This window comes from Penicillium brevicompactum (assembly GCF_028827555.1).
Source record: "Penicillium brevicompactum strain IBT 35665 chromosome Unknown utg000003l_segment0_segment0, whole genome shotgun sequence".
Classification (NCBI taxonomy): domain Eukaryota; kingdom Fungi; phylum Ascomycota; class Eurotiomycetes; order Eurotiales; family Aspergillaceae; genus Penicillium; species Penicillium brevicompactum.
The window spans coordinates 3,525,984-3,542,690 of NW_026623206.1; the positions used below are offsets into that span (position 1 = coordinate 3,525,984).

The window sequence follows — 16,707 nt, forward strand, 5'->3', positions numbered from 1 at the left end:
TCGACCTCGGGGTTGACTCATAATCCATAGATGATGGATGCTTATTTCTAGATTGAATCGATAGAAAATAGAGCGGATGGAATGAGAAAAGACAACATCTACATTACCTGGGAATATCTAGTTTCATTGGCAAATCCCTTGGAGCTCCTAATGTAGAATTGATTCGGTTCTAAGGTTGGGGTGAGACCATACCCTCTGTTCTCTTTGCTCTCTCCAAATGTAAGTATACAAGCGTGGAAATTCCCAGGTTGTTGAAGGCTACATAGAGTAAATTTCTGCATATATTGGTCAACATGCTTTTATTAATAAAGACACTCGGGTACATCCTGTTGTTCAAAACCTGCTTCCAGCCAATGAGGTACGTAATTCACCTCTGGGGCTGCAATCAATGAATCCAGCAAATCGCTCCTGGTATCACCACTTTGGCGAGCCGTGGCGGTTGAGGAATTCTCTGCAAATGGTTGGGGCTCCATCCCCGTGATGTCACCATGCTCGCCCCGCAGACCCGTCCTATCGATCGTTAGATACTGATATGAAGAGAGATGTACCCAGTCGGTTGATAGCTTACTCGTGAAGCCAAGGGAAATAGCCGATTAAATCGTCGTCCAGAATACTTTGATTTTGAGTAGACAAGAAGGCATCCTTGGCAAATTTCATGACATCCAGGCTAAGAGCTTTTCCGGTTGTCTGTCCAACGTGTTGGATCTGGTCCAAGCATTCAATACCACGATCAACCACGGTGAATGTGTCCCGTGCATACTCGTGGGTCGTTTCTGGATCTAAGACGTCATACAACAGGGTCACACAAGCTGAAACCAAAAACGCCGCTAGAGAGCCATCAAACTTGACATTCGGATACCGATGGAAGAAGGTGGTGTAAGTCAGGTCAACCGTGCGCTTTGCTGATGAGACCGATAAATCAATAGACTCTTGGACTTTCATCGCGCCAGCTGCCTGGTCCTCTGCTTCTGCCTTGGATTTGTAAAAGGTGGCATAAACCAGAGCAGGCCGATGCATTAGCATGCGTACCAGGTAATAATGGCATCCGAGAAGAGCGCGTTGGACTTCTTGCCAGCCTTGACCTATTGGCAGATGATCATCAAAGAAGTGGAGATAGGGTGGAAGCGTCCGTGTCACAGACGCTAGCTCGGCGTCACATTCAAGGGCAGTTTGATGGACTCGTAAGAGATCTGTCGTGTTGAGAATATTTCTGGAGTATATCTCCACCAATACACGATCGGATATTTTTGCTATGGAGGCCATCGCCCGGGCCATGCCACATCTTATCGTGGGCTGCATGTATTTGCAGGTTCTCTCCGTTTGGGACAGGTCACAGAACGTAGGATCTTCAGGCAGAGAAGTATCTATCAACTCATCTCGGAACGTGGAGGGGCGGCCAGCGTATAAGGAACAAACCCTTTCCTGGGAGTACACTGTCCAGAATGTAAGCCGGAGTCGGTGCATCGCCATTGTGGCCCCTTCGGTGACTTGAGCTCGATTGATACCAAGCGCATGGGCGATGCGCGCCGCATGACCGAGAAGAATATACGCTTCGTTGGGCCGCATGACTTGATAGTTGTATACTGCCTGTTTCCAACTATATCAGTCTCCAGGATGACCAAAAAGGCAGTTCCAAATGTGTTTGGACTCTCAGAGCTGACCTTTAGAAGATAGAAATGGACAAGCCGCAGACTTGCATCCTCGGACTTTACTGAGTCGTTAGCTTTGTGGAAGAAATAATCTGCCCATGCTTCCGATGATGAGGCGTCCTGTTTGCCTTCGAAGCTGGATACCCGGGATCCAATGGCGAATACCATGAACAAAATGGCTTCTCTATCGTTGGGCTTTCTCTTGCTAGGCGGCTGTTGCAGAGTATTCCAGACATCCAATATTTCTGCGTGGGCGAGGATGGGGAGTTGTGGGTGGATGACATCAAAGTATGCATCAAGAAAAAGAGCCCCCGTCTCGTAGGAAAAGAAAGCATCTGGCAGGCATTTGCCCTCATCGTGGTCCGCGCCCACTGAGAACATGAACCTTTCCAGCCCCCACTTCTGCACACCACCTGGTAGGGGATCGCTTGTTGGGGTTAAAAATGGCTCATGCGTTTTTCGACTGATCCGCTGGTAGATGCGTTGGACGAAACAAAAGTGCGATGACGGGCCTTTTAGACTACATTAGCAACTCAGTATTACTTGTGGTGCCATTTTCCCCAAGCAGAATGTGTCGATATACCGTAGAATTGAAAGGCACCGGTGTCGCTGTTTGAAATTCCGATTCCAGCACGAAGCTCTTGCAGTCTCTTGAACTGTACAAGGTCATGGCACACATTGGGAGTCTCAGGACCCACATTTGTAAGGCCTGGAGATGACGTGCCATGGATTGGAGTGGGCTTATCTCGACTTTGACGTTGATCATTGCGAGAGTTGCCAGCAACTCGCCTGCGTCGTGGCCCCGAGCTGTATAGACAAGCGGCCCCGCCGCCCCGGCAGCCGGAACAGGGTCTCTGCCCATCACATCGAACTTTTCGCCCTCGACACTGCTCGCACGCCCGAGAGATTCGAGGCCCTCGCCTGCGCAGCGGCGTCGAGTTATCACCTACGTCAATTTGACTTGACATTCTTGGAAATTCTTGGGAATGTGAAAACGCTGCTGGTTGAAATTCCGAGAAATCCGACTTCCGCGGCATGTCAATTCCGAGTCCACGTGACCGTGTGATACATAGTTCATCTCGCAGTCTCTAACTCGTACAACTGCTTCAGTTGGCATGAAATGATCGGGCTATGGCTCGGAAAGTCGTGAATACTTGAGATTATATCTTGAATTGTGAGAAACTCGAGTCGTTTGGGTCACTTCCGAGGTTGTCTCTCTGATCTCGTTATATATAATCATCTCCCGAGGTCAGCAGTTCATCCGCCCAGAAAGCTATCGTATTCGTCGTCGGACTGTAGCAATGCTGCTATTCTCTTTCCACGAGAAATGGCCTGAAGATCCAGCCTATCCGACTCATTTCCTAGACGCTCCCCACCCATGAAACCATCATACTCATCGATCTCCGGTGGTGCGATCACTTTGACAAAGCGCATTGGGTTATTCCTCACTTTATCCGATTTTGAGTCTCCTTGCGGAGGTGAAGTATACAAGAAACTTTGCAGAGCCTCCTCGTCAACCACTATGCAAGTGGGATACATGGTGATGTTATCTCGCTTTTCCCGTTTCTCAACCCATGACAGGCAATGAGCTCGGATGGAGTCCATCGACGCTCCATCAAACATCGTTCGATCGTCCATGAGGACCGGTGGATACTGGGGAGAGCACTCGTGATATGAAGTAGCTTCAGCACCGAAGACCTTGTTTTTCTCCGACGGACCATACTCGGCGATCGATCCGTCATTCATATAGAAGTTGAGTATATCGACAAGCTGAGGAAATGCAACGTCTGACTGGGGAGTGTAGGTGGTGCGATATATGAGACATCCCCATGTAGCCTTTTCCTCCTTGGAACCAACATGGCGCTGGGTCAGGCAAGGTAGCCAACTGAAATTCATTGTTCGTAGTGTTGGAATTCCAGAGGGGAGCGAAAAGGTCCAATGTGAGGGGGCTGCAGGTGGAGTTGAAAACAAACGTTTAGTGTTCGCCTGTGAACGAAATGATGCTAATGGAAGTCCGCTCTATTGTACGGAGTACGGAGTACTTTCCAACTTTCAGCGCTAAGAAGCCCCGTTGATCGCAACAGATGTGATTGACCTTGAGAGAAATTGACTAACATTAAGTGGCCCCACCACGGGACGCCTTGGTCTCACTGAGGTTCGGCTAAAAACCAACAAATGTCAGATAGTGGTCCATGTCGCGCATCCTTGGCTCCATTGAAACATGAAAGCTTCAGACTACATCTACACCCTTTTTGGCTCATCGGAAGCTGATAGTATCGACCAGAAAAAAAAAAAAAAAAAAAAAAAAAAAAAAAAGAGAATACCAATATGAAAACATGCAAGACAGTTGGGCCTGGTTATTTTTCCAACTTCAACTGCGCCAAGAATGTCGATCCCGGCCCCCGGTTTTTAAAAGTACCAGGATGATCTCGATACGCTCCACGGGACAAGGATGTCCAAGCGAAGCGGACATGGCCGCCCGCGTTGTGATAGCCAGCTACTTGAGTCGCCGCGGCCCGAGTTAAATAGCGAATTTCTGTACGGAGTACATAGTAGTTCGGTAGGGTTGGAATGACTCGGCACTCGGCATGGAGTACGGAGTATTTTGACTGTACACGCGACCTGCCGGACAAGATCTTGATCTGCCAAGGCTCTTGAGCTGGTGCGAAGATTGTGGTCTAGAGAAATGAGCCTGGGGCCGAATTATTTTAGTTCTTGATCTAAACCTCCTGGACCATGCGCTAATGCGGCTATAGAGGGGACGCGCCCTCTGGCATTTCATTGACGTGCGTTTGACACCGAAAGTGACCTCAAGCTGCTGCAGCCCAAGACTAGAGCTCGTGGTGAGAATGGTGAGGTTAGTTTCACTCCGGTTTTCTCAAACCTCTCCACTGCAGTTCCATTCTCATTCCATCCTCAAGCCACCCCCCGGCCCCAGATCTGTGGGACTCCACTGGGGAGTCCATTGGCCCCACTAGTACGGAGTAACAAACTCGATTTGATTTCCTGTGCTTTTGTACTAACATATGAAAGGTGCTAAAGGGGCGACGCTAAAGAGCCGACGAGCCCCAGGGGCTCTTCTGCCCAACAGGATTACGAAAACATAACAAAACATTGGAGACTAATTTGTCGACGTCCAACTCACAGCTTGATACCCTGTACTCCCTACTCCCGACTGGTGTCGGTCTGATGGGTTGTGTGAACATCAAACCTTCGATTACTCAATATGACAACGACAATTACTACAGGAACAACTCCTGCATCCAACATCCCGCTGACTACCTTGTTCATACCACCCACCTCATGCGACAATCTTTCTTGGGTCTCATCAGATTGCGCGGGAACTACTTGCGAAGGCATCTATAACATAGTGCGCGCGACCGAGACAGAATGCTACCCGTCTGGCTGGGAAACCTCGGCTACGACATTCTCACCAGGCGTACTATGCCCAAGTGGATATTCTATTGCCGCCACGACTTTGGCCTTATTTGGTGCTGCTAGTATAGAAACTCGGGCGACATGCTGTCCCAGGTATGGAACCAACAGTCCTATTCTCGTCGCTAAACTTTCAAACTGACGCCAATTTCTTCGCTTCTATTTTAGTGGATACACTGTTGCGACTAGAAACGCACAAGAATGGTACGAGCGTGAGCCCTGCATCGCGACAAGCACAGGCGCTACAACAATAACTTACACCGTTGTTGGAACTACACCAATCACCACGACCGCTATCACTTACTCCGACCCTCTGATACACGCGATGCCTGTTGGTATTGCCTGGCAGTCAACGGATATCAAGTCTACAATGACAGGGACTTCAACACCAACGACGACTCCTGACTCAGAAGACAACACATCAGGCCTGTCCACCGGGGCGAAAGCGGGCATCGGGGTAGGCGTCTCCGCTGGCGTGATTGCTCTTATTGTCGCCGTGATTGCGTTGGTTTGGCTTCGACGGAGAAGGAACAAAGTAACCCAAGATAGCGCACCGCCAACTCACACCGATGATTGCTCAACGCCACAGAAGACCACAACACAGGATCATGCTGAGCTGGATGGGCAACTGATGTCTGCAGCCGAATTACCAGGGGATCAACCGGGCTCGGTAAAACTCAACAAATGATCTATCGGGGGATAATCATGCAAGAAAAGGACGATATGTATGGCATAAGCATAATTCAATGTTATTGAGCAACAATGACAACCATTCTAATTACCCAACGCAAATGATTTTTTAGGGTTTCAAACGAAAATCTTTCCAAGTTCTGATGCCGCGACCTGGATGGCTGTGCTGGATTGTTTACACGGCGTTCATCTGGAAAAGTTTCATCTTGACACCCTAGGCGCACATCTCGTTCAGAATTCGGTCACTTTGTGACGTGACTGTGACCAAAACGCAAAGAAGGTATCCACTCTTGGCGTTTTATCTTTGCAGAAGGACTCCATTGCTTCTTGCCTCCGATCGAAATCGATGCATCAAGCCGTCGAAATATATTGAAGAGTGTAATTAGGCTTGTTGGAATGAGTCCATTGTGCTGGATGTATCGTTGTCTCATCAGGGCTTGTATTCTCCGTCATCATCGGGCATCTGTGAGGCATCCTGTGGCGCGATGAAAGAGTGTGTCACTCGCCGGATCCACAGTGATGAGAGTTCCAAATCATTCGCTCTCTCACAGTTCATTGCCGCCTTTCGGATGGAATTGGGGGTTGGTATTGGTGTTGGTGTGGTGTTGGCGTTGGCGTTGGGGGTTGACTCAACGTCCAAGACAATCATGGTCCAATAGGTTACAACAGCGGCCACATCAAGAACATAATCAAGGAAAGGCGTGAGCGTTTCGAAAGAGAAGGGCTTCAACGACCGATCATTCTAAGGTTTTCAGCGCCTTGCCAGATTCACACGTCTTCCGTCCATGGCATCCTGTATATGTTTTAGCTAACTCTATTCGCAGCTCTGCTTTCCCGCATCTAGCTCACAGCAACTGTCTCGATCCCTGATAACCCCACCAATCCTTTCTAGGATAACTGGTAGGTTACGTGTCTTTCTTCGGTGGAGGGACATTGAACGTGGAGCGTAGCCGCCTCCCCCTATAGCAACCTGATGACACTTGGCACACGTGTTGACAGGGATTGCACCGAGTATAAAGAAAGATTATCTCACCTCATTGATTGATATCTTCTGATCTGTCTCTTCAAGGAACTTGACTTTCGCGAGGTTATCTCTCGACTGATAAATTTCAACATGGAACGAGACACACCACACTGGCTGAAACCTCTCCAGTCGCCAGATGTGTCCGGTGGGTCTGCCCTACAGTAAGTCTTCAAGCTGCCATGTCAGACGGTCGTGCCCATCTGGCATGAAATACTCTGACACAACTTTCTTCCTTCTGCTGTGCTAACACTGCGCGCCAGTATCATTAATGTCAGCGGTCTTGCTTTCCACAAGGATGAGTGGAGAGAGGAAACTGCATGGATCAAACGTCGTCTCTTACACCGCTTCCCACAAGCCCGCGTCCTGGATTTTCGGTGTCCCCAAGAAAACTGTTTTTCTTCGGAGACTGAGCCATTCAGCTCCCCACACAATGAGATCACTCGGATTGCGTCGACCTTGGCGAATGCAATTGATAACGTGTCATCAAGGGACAAGGCATGCACTTTGGGCGATTATAGTCTTCACCCTTGCAAAGAGACATGGGCCCAGCTCACCCTGTGTCTTACTGACTGATCTACGGATAGAACAATCTCTCGCTGATTTTCATCGTGCATGGTCTGGGTGGGGTATTGGTGAAGCAGGTGTGTCTCCGTCAGGACTGACCCCATGGCAGATATGCTAAGTGTGACATGCAGGCAATCCTACTGGCATTAGAGGTCGAAGAGTATTCTTACATCGCAAGGAGCATGAAGTTAATGGTTTGTTTCATGTACTCAAGCAATTTCCTAGCACTTTCAAAAACTCTAACCAAGCACCCTAGATATGCTTTGATGCCCCCCATCGGTCTATTACCACAACAATGCATCCGAACTGCAAGATTGATCTCATTACCAAAATGCCAACCCATTCCTTGATTGAACATCTTCCGTGGCAGAGCTACTGGCCGGTCATAGAGGAAATCAACCTCAGATTTAGTCAACTTGGAAGACACTGCCACTTGCTGAACTTCTATCTCTGCGAGAAAGGCGTAACCACTGGTATCGATCGCGTATGTCTATGGCAGTCTCATGTTTTCTTCTCTAACAATAGTCATTTATCTAGAATGCGAAGTACATGTTTACAACAGACTCCGTGGATGACACGAACATCCAACTGGACAAGAACCTTGGAAAGCTGGGGCGATGAGATGAGAATGAACAACCAATCACAGACCTGATTGTAAAGTTCACATAATCTGGTATGTTGTCTTCCCGCTGAAAAAGCCTTATGGGGTCCAACACATTGTTGTGAGATGCTGATCCGGGCCACAGAGATCGAATTTCGCTACCAAGAATGCCTTGCAGAACTAGCGATGCACGCACCGGCCTTTGCGCCGCCTCATGGATTTGATGTTGGGGGGAAGAGAATGGTAGAGGAGATGAAAATTCTGGGTACAAGATCCCCGTCACCACCCATAACCTCAATCCAAGTCACCTTGCTGTCTGACTTCACTGTTGTTGCTGGCGCTGCTTACTGGGAATTACGAGAAACCCAATGCTTTGCTGTCTACTTTGCTTGCGACAATCAAATCCCAAGGAAGGGAGGGACATCTTTCATGCTCGCTATGATCCATCAACTGCTCAACCAGCGGCCGGCAGAGCTGCGAGAAGTGCGAGAGCTTCTGGATGTTGTATGTAGCAGAGGCGTTTAGTCACACAAGACAGTCTACTCTATGCTTCGGATGTTGCTGCGTGTCTGGGGCCAAGAACCAATACATCTCATACTAGCAGAATCCAGCAGATGCAATGAGTCAATCAGAGATGTTTTGACCGCTCTCTGGGAGGAGCAGGCTTCGGGGGATGTTCCAAATATACAGGTCGTCAACTTCAGTGCCGATGACCTGGGAATGTCGATCGAGGGCCAGTCGACAATTCGCATCGATGCCACTGATGTGGTACGTCTTGAGATTGGATGCCTTCGGAACCAACTGCTCGCGCAGCTGAAGCTAGAGTCACAACTGCAACAAAAGATAGGAGTGATTGAAAAAGCCCTTGATAGGTGTCAGAGCCACTCCGAACTTGCCTTGACGCTGGAAGCAGCCACAAAGCCTCTTTCCAATGTATCGAACACTATTGGGTCGTATGCCTCAGCTCTCGAGGCTTTGACGTCAAGTATGGAAGACATGATTGCTTTGAAATATCGTGAACTACCTGAGTGGGCTCGTTGTGCACTTGGTTGGATTATGCACGCAATAACGCCTCTGACACTGAGCGAATTGGCCACTGCCATCAGCATCACATCGAATACTAGCACCCCCGACGAGCAACGGCTGCTCCTCAATTTAGCCCTTCAGCTCAAGGATGTCTTTGGGTCCCTTGTTGTTGTGGAAAGTGGGATAGTGCTCATCCGCGACAAACAGGTGCGAGACTGCGTCCGGTGCCTGATCAATTCCGACCAGAGGGAGGAAACGTCTTCACCTGTCCCCAAACACAAGGATATTGCGGAGGGTCTGCTTCGATATCTTTCTTCCGATCTCATTCTTAATATGGCGCAGTCTCAATCGTACAGCGGTTCCAGTTCACTTCAACAAAAGGGTGGTTTTGCTGATCTGGTTGGGTACGCAACCAAATGGTGGCCCAATCATTTCACAGAAGCAAATATAGACCATGAAACTGCGACCGAAATTCTTCGGGGCACCATTTGCTGCACTGAGTTTGGAGTATGGGAGCATAAAATTCGCACTCTCGCGAGACTTGAAACAGCAAAAATTGAGCCGTTGGTTCTGGCTGCCCAGTACGGCTGGAAAGATATTGTTCGAAATGCTGTACATACTGCAAGTCAAGAAATGCGGCAGTCTGCATTGATTTTGGCAACACGGGGTGGGCATATCGAAGTCGTTCAGGCACTTTTGTGAGTCGGCATCCCCGAGGTTAACGCGGATTCCAAGGAAGCATTGCAGCAAGCCGCTTTGCATGACCATCGCGAGATAATAGACCTCCTTTTGCCCGACCAGACTGGGAGTGTCACTACCAAATGGCATGACGAGATGATTACTTGTGCGGCACTCGCAGGTCATCTTGGTTTAGTGGCATATCTCATACAGCAGGGTGAAAGCGCCAGCATGAGAGATGGAGATTCAACCCTCTTACAGATCGCAGCGCGCATAGGTCATGACTCGATCGTGCACCTTTTGCTTTCATCTGGGACCGATCCTGACTTAGCTACAGCGAAGGATCGTACCAAGCCTCTCCTGTATGCCGTTAAAAATGGCCATCTCTCCATTGTGAAACAGCTGTTAGAACACAATCCACCTGCACAAATAATGGTCACGGATGAGAAGGCGCAAAACTCATTCCATCTCGCCTCTGAGTATAACCACCCCAGTATCGTCTCATACTTGCTCGACATTCGTTCCAGACATGAGGCGCATGCTTCTACAGTCCTAAATGCCATCGATTCGGATCACCGAACACCCCTCTCCTTGGCCGTCTTGAACGGTTGTAAGACTATCGTCGAACTGCTTCTCAAAGAGCGGCCGTACGTTAACCTCGGAGATTGTGCAGGCCAAACAGTTCTTTACGATGCGGTCGCCGGGCGGCATGAGAGCATTGCAAGGACTATCATCAACTACTTTGGCCCCGGAGGCTTTCCCGCTGAATTCCACAATATTTGTCGCAAAGCGACCCAAGTCGGATTTGTCGATGTGCTTGAGTCTTGCCTTGTCATGTGGACAGGTGAAAATGTCAAAGGACCCGCACAGTATACTGACTTTAACGGCTGGATGCTTCTTCACCACGCCGCCAAAGAAGGACATCTAGGAGTGGCAGAGTTGCTTATCCGATTCGATGTGCCCATTGACGTCTCTTTACCGGGTGATGATAACTGCACCCCGCTGACGCTCGCGTCCTTGGCCGGTCACGATTCCCTCGTTCAATTGCTGATCAAAAATTCAGCAAATGTGCACGTAAAAAATAAAGACGGAGAGACGATTGTCACGCAAATCTCGCGGCATGAGCAAATTGAACCCAGTCACGTTCGCATAGTCGAATCTCTGCTTGGTGTGGGGTTGGATCCGAATACACGCGATTCATCGGAGTGGCGCCTTTTTCACGGTCTTTACGCCCTTCACTGGGCAGCGGGTAGGCGTCACAGTACAATAGTTCAGGCTCTGATTGATGGAAACGCAGATATGGATGTAGAAGACATTAAAGGCCGACGGCCTCTTCACTACGCTGCAAGGCATGGAGCTGTGGAGACCTCGCGACTTCTGCTCAATGCAAACGCCAATCCCCAAGCCGTTGACAAGAGAGGAAAGACTGCTGTACACGAGGCTCTGAAGAGTGGTGCAATCGGGGTCATGGATGTTTTGTGGGAATTGAACGAAGACACATTTTTCCTGGTCGATATCGATCAAAGCACGGCTCTTCATGGTGCTAGGACAGTGGCAGCTGCGCTCTGGCTTATTAATCACGGGCTCCAGGTGAACAGCAAGAACAAGAATGGCGAAACGCCGCTAATGATGCAGTGCAAGGAGGGCAGGGATGAAGTGGTTGCTTTGCTTCTTTCACACAATGCCGATCCCAGAATTGCAGATGATAGGAGTCAAATCGTTTTGCACTGTGCCATGGCAAAAGGTCACCTGGCTGTTGCGACAGAACTTATCGCAAAGGATCCTTCTCTCCTAGAGATTCATGACAATGAAGGACAAACTCCATTACATTACGGCGTCCACAAATCGAGATTCACACTCGCGTGGCTTTTATCATCTTCTGAGATACCGTCGATCATTGCGGATGTCCCCGATAAAGACGGAAACACCGCACTCATGCTCGCCATAAAGGACGACCAACCAGGACTCGCCCAATTGCTCTTGCACCATGGCGCCAGCACGATAACTCGGAACCACAAGGGAGAAAGTCCCTTGGTCACTGCCATCAGCCTGAATCAGAGGGAATTGTTTCCCCTGATCTTGGAACATCTGAAAGGGGAACTGCAAGACGGAAATGAAAACTTTCTGAATGAAGGTCAACCCACGCCGCTTTACAAGGCATGTGAAGAAGGGTGTTTTGATCTGGTGAAGGAGTTGGTCCAAGTGAATGCGCCCGGGGGCGGGGAAGCGGGCACCGCCCTGGGCGTGTCGGCGAGGATCTGCCACCGCGGACAGGTGGAGTACCTCCTAGCGCACAACGCCGACGCGAGTCAAGCGGCGGGCATATATCCGCACGCTCTTAGTGCCGCACTGCGATCTGGGTGGGCTTCTTATGTCGTTGATCTACTCGTGGGGCGACACGAGGTGCCTATCGAAAGAGCCGATCAGCAAGGCCGACGGGCTGTGCACATGGCCGCACGCAAGCGACTGTGGCCTTTGATAAAGTCCATAGAATCCCGCGGAGGGCTGATGACGGCCCCCGATACCCAGGGACGGACTTTTCTGCACCATGCTGCCGCCGCCGCCGGCGAGATCATTGTGCAAGAGGCCTTGGACATGCCGCTGGACATCTTATCGCAATTGAATGTGGACGATGCGAATGGCTGGAGTCCCCTTCACTGGGCCTGCCGCGCGAAATCTAATGAAGATGTTGTTCGCTTGCTCCTGTCTGCTGGCGCTGACCCAAATAAGGCCACATCAGATGGCTGGACTCCTTTGGACATCGCCATATTCCATGATGCCGCCTATGTCGAGTCTGTGCTGTTAGAGTTTGCCTCTGGGCCCTTGCATTGCTCCATCAAAAACAAAGGGCAGGTCCATAGGAGTCGTTTATGTGACGGTTGCGGCTTTGTGAGTTTTCCTTTCCCCTCCCCATCTCCTCGGTTCGCCTTTCTTGGTGACACTTTGCTGATAATATCGTGTTATCTTTCCCCAAAGAGAATTTTCGGTGTTCTATATCACTGCACGGTATGTGAGCGTTTCAACTTCTGCTTCAAGTGTTACTGGAGTGCTGCTCAGACACACCCGGGTCACACATTCGAGGCAGTTGGGGAGGGACCGGAGCGTGGTCCAGAGTGAGGGGACCACGCAGGCGACTTGGATGTGAGAAAAGAGATCAGGCCGGTTGGGGCTAGCAGGCGCAGTAGCACTGGGTATGGGCTTGGGTAATCCTTGAGCCACTCGTGCTCAGTTGATGACCTTCTCCATTAATAATTTCAGTCACCTGGAAAGCACGTCAATAGATCATTGGAATGGACAGAGACTGGATGATATCACAGCTGCACTGATGTAGGATACTAAGTGAGTAAACCGAGGAAAGTGGGGAGGGTGGGGAAGGTGGGGAAGGTGGAGAATTGTCGAGAGGTGTGTATTGTCACTCCGTACACGACCGGAACCCCACGAGACGTGTAATTTACACGTCATTTCAGCCCCACAAAACAAGCTGTCGGCCCCACCCGCTGCTCTCAAGCAATGTTCGGTCGCACCAAGAAACTTGCAAGCCACAGCTGCCATCGGGATCACGGTGCCAAATGCGTATCGGGCCAATTTCGCGCTCAGGGAGGCGGAGCAATCGCCGGCCTAGCAGATCAAGAAGGCAGAGCGCTTGGCAAAACAACAGCCTCACCTCAATGAATCCGCTTTTTCCGTGATGTTTCAACTCATAAATATCAAGGGGTACTTCAAAGTTCAAAGGAAAAGGAGCGACACATTCGGAGAGCTCGATCCCAATGTGCACGCGAATTTCCTGGCCGCGACAGCCCTGCTGACGAATGTCGCCAGCGCTTCGCCTTTACACGGCAACAGTAAACCTGCCGAAGAAGCCACTGAGCTCTGTTTGATTGTGGGATTAATGCTTCCTTTGCTTTGTGTCGGTTTGTGCTTGACACTGACAAATGACTATCGATTTTTGTTGCTCTCCTTGGCTCAATCCGCTGGCGACATAACGTCCACTGCGAATCCGATCAACGAGTATTATCGCTCGAGGGTATTTGCGAGCCCGGAGGACCGCAGCATTGTTCCTTAAAATGTGGACAGATTGAATTTTTCTGCCGCCATTGATCTTTCTCACACCCATATCGTCATTCACATTCCTCCCATTGACAACGAGCGATACTAGATCTGCCCATTCTACGATCGGTCAGTATTCAAGGCGGATCTACTTATCAATAAAACAGCAGCAATTCAGAGTGTTCCCTCGGGTACCGAACCAACATTGCGCACATTAGCTCAGCCACCAATGACACAGTCGGAACATATCTCGTTCGCTATAATCCAAGCGACAGCAAGAACATCGGTGTCCGTTTTTGCAGCCATATCGGCAAAAGAAATGCCGGCCAGGCATGGGATGACTATGACGGGTGCATCATCAATGTGCCGATGCCGTACGGACGGTTGGTAGCCCGATGCAAAGCTTCTAGCAACACCACCGACTCCGACACAGTTAACAACCTACAGAGCCAATCCACCATGCATCGGACGTCCCCATCAGTGTTAAAGCACATGGTCCATCTTTCATCGTATCCTAGTTCGTACATCGTTATATGTATGTATAAACCACGTGGTAAAAGGGCGGCTTAACGAGATGAAAATTCTTTTGCTGTTGTATGAAATTCTTGTGTCCAACGCGATTCGCTAATTTCCTAATAGAATTCCTAGAATTATCTCCGAAATGTGGTGCCGAGACTACCGCTTGCGCCGCTTTATGGGACGGGAGCGGGCTAGTGCAGTTGCTTACCCAGATCTGGTTAGCCAGTTGATTAGCGCCCCAGGGTCTGCCTAGAAGTCAGCATCTAATTGCCACCTACTTGATTTTTTCTCCATTTTCATTTTAGAATCTCCCCATTGGCCTCATGTCGCAACTCACTGAGGACACCCCGCTGTTGTCCAGCTCCAGAGCAGATGGACCAGAGTCATCGAGCGATGAATCCTACCCTCCCACTGTGGAAATACATCAAAAACAATGCGCTCGAGCGATTTTTGTCCTGACGTGGCTTTCGGCACTTTTGACGGTCTCTCTGCTTGTATCTCATATGATCGCGATCGCGATCAACTATGGCCAAGCGGGTAACACCCCCTCCTGGGAACAAGAGCTGGGTGAAGCTGCCATTCTCTGTACGGTATGTGTTGATCAAACAGCCCATGGCGTCTTTTTCCAAGACGAGAGATGCTAACGGTATCGATATTAGCTCATAACAACTGGTTTAATCTCTTTCCTTAATCTGGCTCGGCTCTACCTGTGGAACCAGCCTATGTGGCTTTGGCTGAATCTCATCCTGGACATTCTCATTGTTATTTACGCAATCGGCATTGGTTTGCAAACAATCGCCGACTACGGTTGGGGGTCCAAGGAACCATTATGGTTCAACAATCTCATTTGCGTTTTATCAGGGTTGGCTGTTATACTAGGGTAAGTCATTCTGGCAACCCCCCCCTGGGATATCCTACTCGACACATATTGACACCCGTTCGGTACTCAGACTGATCCACCTTGCGCTATTCCTGGTGAGATGTTTCCTCTCATTTAGCTATCGGCCCTGGCGAGGATACCGCAACTGGAGTTTCCCTTCAGGGTGCCTCAGTGTTGAATTCAAAGTTAAATTTGTTCGACAAGCGGAGAACACCGAGGCTTCTCTAGGTGAAACCGCTGATGAACAAGCTATCCAAAGGCAAGCGGGGTTGGACCGGGTTTAAGGATATACCTGAACATCCTGGGAAAGAAACTATAATCCATGAGCTTGAACAACTAGGACGGTATATTCACACTCGACAGGCTTGTGAATCTAAAGCCCTCGACCTTTCCTATTTACAATCTGTGATACTCTCAATGAAACCCACACGGATATACTGTATTTCATCATCAACTCACTGCTACATCGTTTTGATAACAAACGAAAAAAATCATCAGCATGTGATATACGCAATTGGTTCCTGCAAAATCGTTGTTGTGAAAATACAGAACATCGGGATTCAACCCGGATTGTGACTTCTCTACGTATTAACTTCCAAGGTTCCAAGGTTCGTTCGTTGAGGACGAGCACCAGACAAGGGGTGCATAATGCACACACGCTCAGCTTTTTCCTACTACACTAATTATTAGTTCATCCCCGAACTGATCATCTACCAAGTCCTGGAGGTGCGATATATATGTCTGATTTGAGATGATTGCTTTGAAGCTTCTGTCATGTTCTAAACACCATCCCTATCCTCGCTTGTTTCATGCCTCATTTGACTAATCGTTGTTCTTCTCATCAAAACATATACACAAGCCAGCAATTAGAGCCATATCAACACCGGGCGCTACAGTAACCCTGTAAGTATCCTGGCCAAAAATGATGTGACGAGGGTTGAAACGTTTTCTGGAGATACGAGCCACGGACTGTCCAGTCTCTTCATTGATGATAGTCGCAGTGTGGTCGCTCCAGTTTCCTTCCATTATCAGGGTTGTTTCCTTATTATAATGATCATAAAAGACGGCAGTGGCTTTTGACCCGATGACTAGAAGAGTCAGTAATTTGGAGTCTGATGAGTTGACCAACTGCCTATCGGCCTTGGCTCGTATTTCAAAGCACTCACATTTGTGGCTGCTTCTGACCTCACAGATCTTGTTTCCAGCAGGGTCTTCCATAAGATAGGTAGTATGCAAGTGCATATGTTCCTTTCGAATGTCAAATAGATGTTTTCCATTCATGTCCTCGACTTTCTTTCGACCAGTGAACGAAAATCGGTTACCATTCACATTTAGCAGCGGTGTTCCATCTGCAACCTTGATGTCAAAACTATCTCCGGAGAGCGAGAAGATCTTCTCCTTGAGAATGATCTGCTGTGGGTCTCTTGCGATGAAATCATCGAACAATGCAACGGGCTGAGACACTGGCGATAGATAGGTTTGGGACACGGTTTGGGACATGGCGAATTTTGGCTCGATTCGAATGAGTGGAAAGACACACAGGGGCTGCATTGCTTTTAAAGTCCAATGTCTTCAATTCACTGTCACCCCTGCG

The 16,707-nt window shown here is 49.2% G+C and overlaps 6 protein-coding genes across 6 annotated transcripts; 3 read left to right on the plus strand and 3 right to left on the minus strand.

Annotated features, from left to right (window-relative positions):
- Positions 1-302: 302 nt before the first annotated feature.
- On the minus strand, positions 303-3,545 carry N7506_005210 (fungal specific transcription factor domain-containing protein; the record flags this gene model as incomplete). Its single annotated transcript, XM_056954504.1, has 6 exons — positions 303-510; positions 569-1,587; positions 1,662-2,161; positions 2,233-2,305; positions 2,407-2,570; positions 3,026-3,545. The coding sequence occupies 6 exons, from the start codon at positions 3,543-3,545 to the stop codon at positions 303-305; spliced, it is 2,484 nt and encodes an 827-aa protein (XP_056813393.1).
- A 1,330-nt stretch (positions 3,546-4,875) lies between these two features.
- Positions 4,876-5,772, plus strand: N7506_005211 (uncharacterized protein; the record flags this gene model as incomplete). The annotated part of the gene is made up of 2 exons (XM_056954505.1): positions 4,876-5,180; positions 5,253-5,772. The coding sequence occupies 2 exons, from the start codon at positions 4,876-4,878 to the stop codon at positions 5,770-5,772; spliced, it is 825 nt and encodes a 274-aa protein (XP_056813394.1).
- A 432-nt stretch (positions 5,773-6,204) lies between these two features.
- Positions 6,205-6,423, minus strand: N7506_005212 (uncharacterized protein; the record flags this gene model as incomplete). The annotated part of the gene is made up of 1 exon (XM_056954506.1): positions 6,205-6,423. The coding sequence occupies one exon, from the start codon at positions 6,421-6,423 to the stop codon at positions 6,205-6,207; it is 219 nt and encodes a 72-aa protein (XP_056813395.1).
- A 1,726-nt stretch (positions 6,424-8,149) lies between these two features.
- On the plus strand, positions 8,150-12,784 carry N7506_005213 (Ankyrin-2; the record flags this gene model as incomplete). The annotated part of the gene is made up of 3 exons (XM_056954507.1): positions 8,150-8,467; positions 8,621-9,601; positions 9,725-12,784. The coding sequence occupies 3 exons, from the start codon at positions 8,150-8,152 to the stop codon at positions 12,782-12,784; spliced, it is 4,359 nt and encodes a 1,452-aa protein (XP_056813396.1).
- A 1,952-nt stretch (positions 12,785-14,736) lies between these two features.
- Positions 14,737-15,397, plus strand: N7506_005214 (uncharacterized protein; the record flags this gene model as incomplete). Its single annotated transcript, XM_056954508.1, has 3 exons — positions 14,737-14,823; positions 14,893-15,113; positions 15,184-15,397. The coding sequence occupies 3 exons, from the start codon at positions 14,737-14,739 to the stop codon at positions 15,395-15,397; spliced, it is 522 nt and encodes a 173-aa protein (XP_056813397.1).
- Positions 15,398-15,935: 538 nt separating this feature from the next.
- On the minus strand, positions 15,936-16,613 carry N7506_005215 (LURP-one-related/scramblase family protein; the record flags this gene model as incomplete). Its single annotated transcript, XM_056954509.1, has 2 exons — positions 15,936-16,201; positions 16,280-16,613. The coding sequence occupies 2 exons, from the start codon at positions 16,611-16,613 to the stop codon at positions 15,936-15,938; spliced, it is 600 nt and encodes a 199-aa protein (XP_056813398.1).
- Between the last annotated feature and the right edge of the window lie 94 nt (positions 16,614-16,707).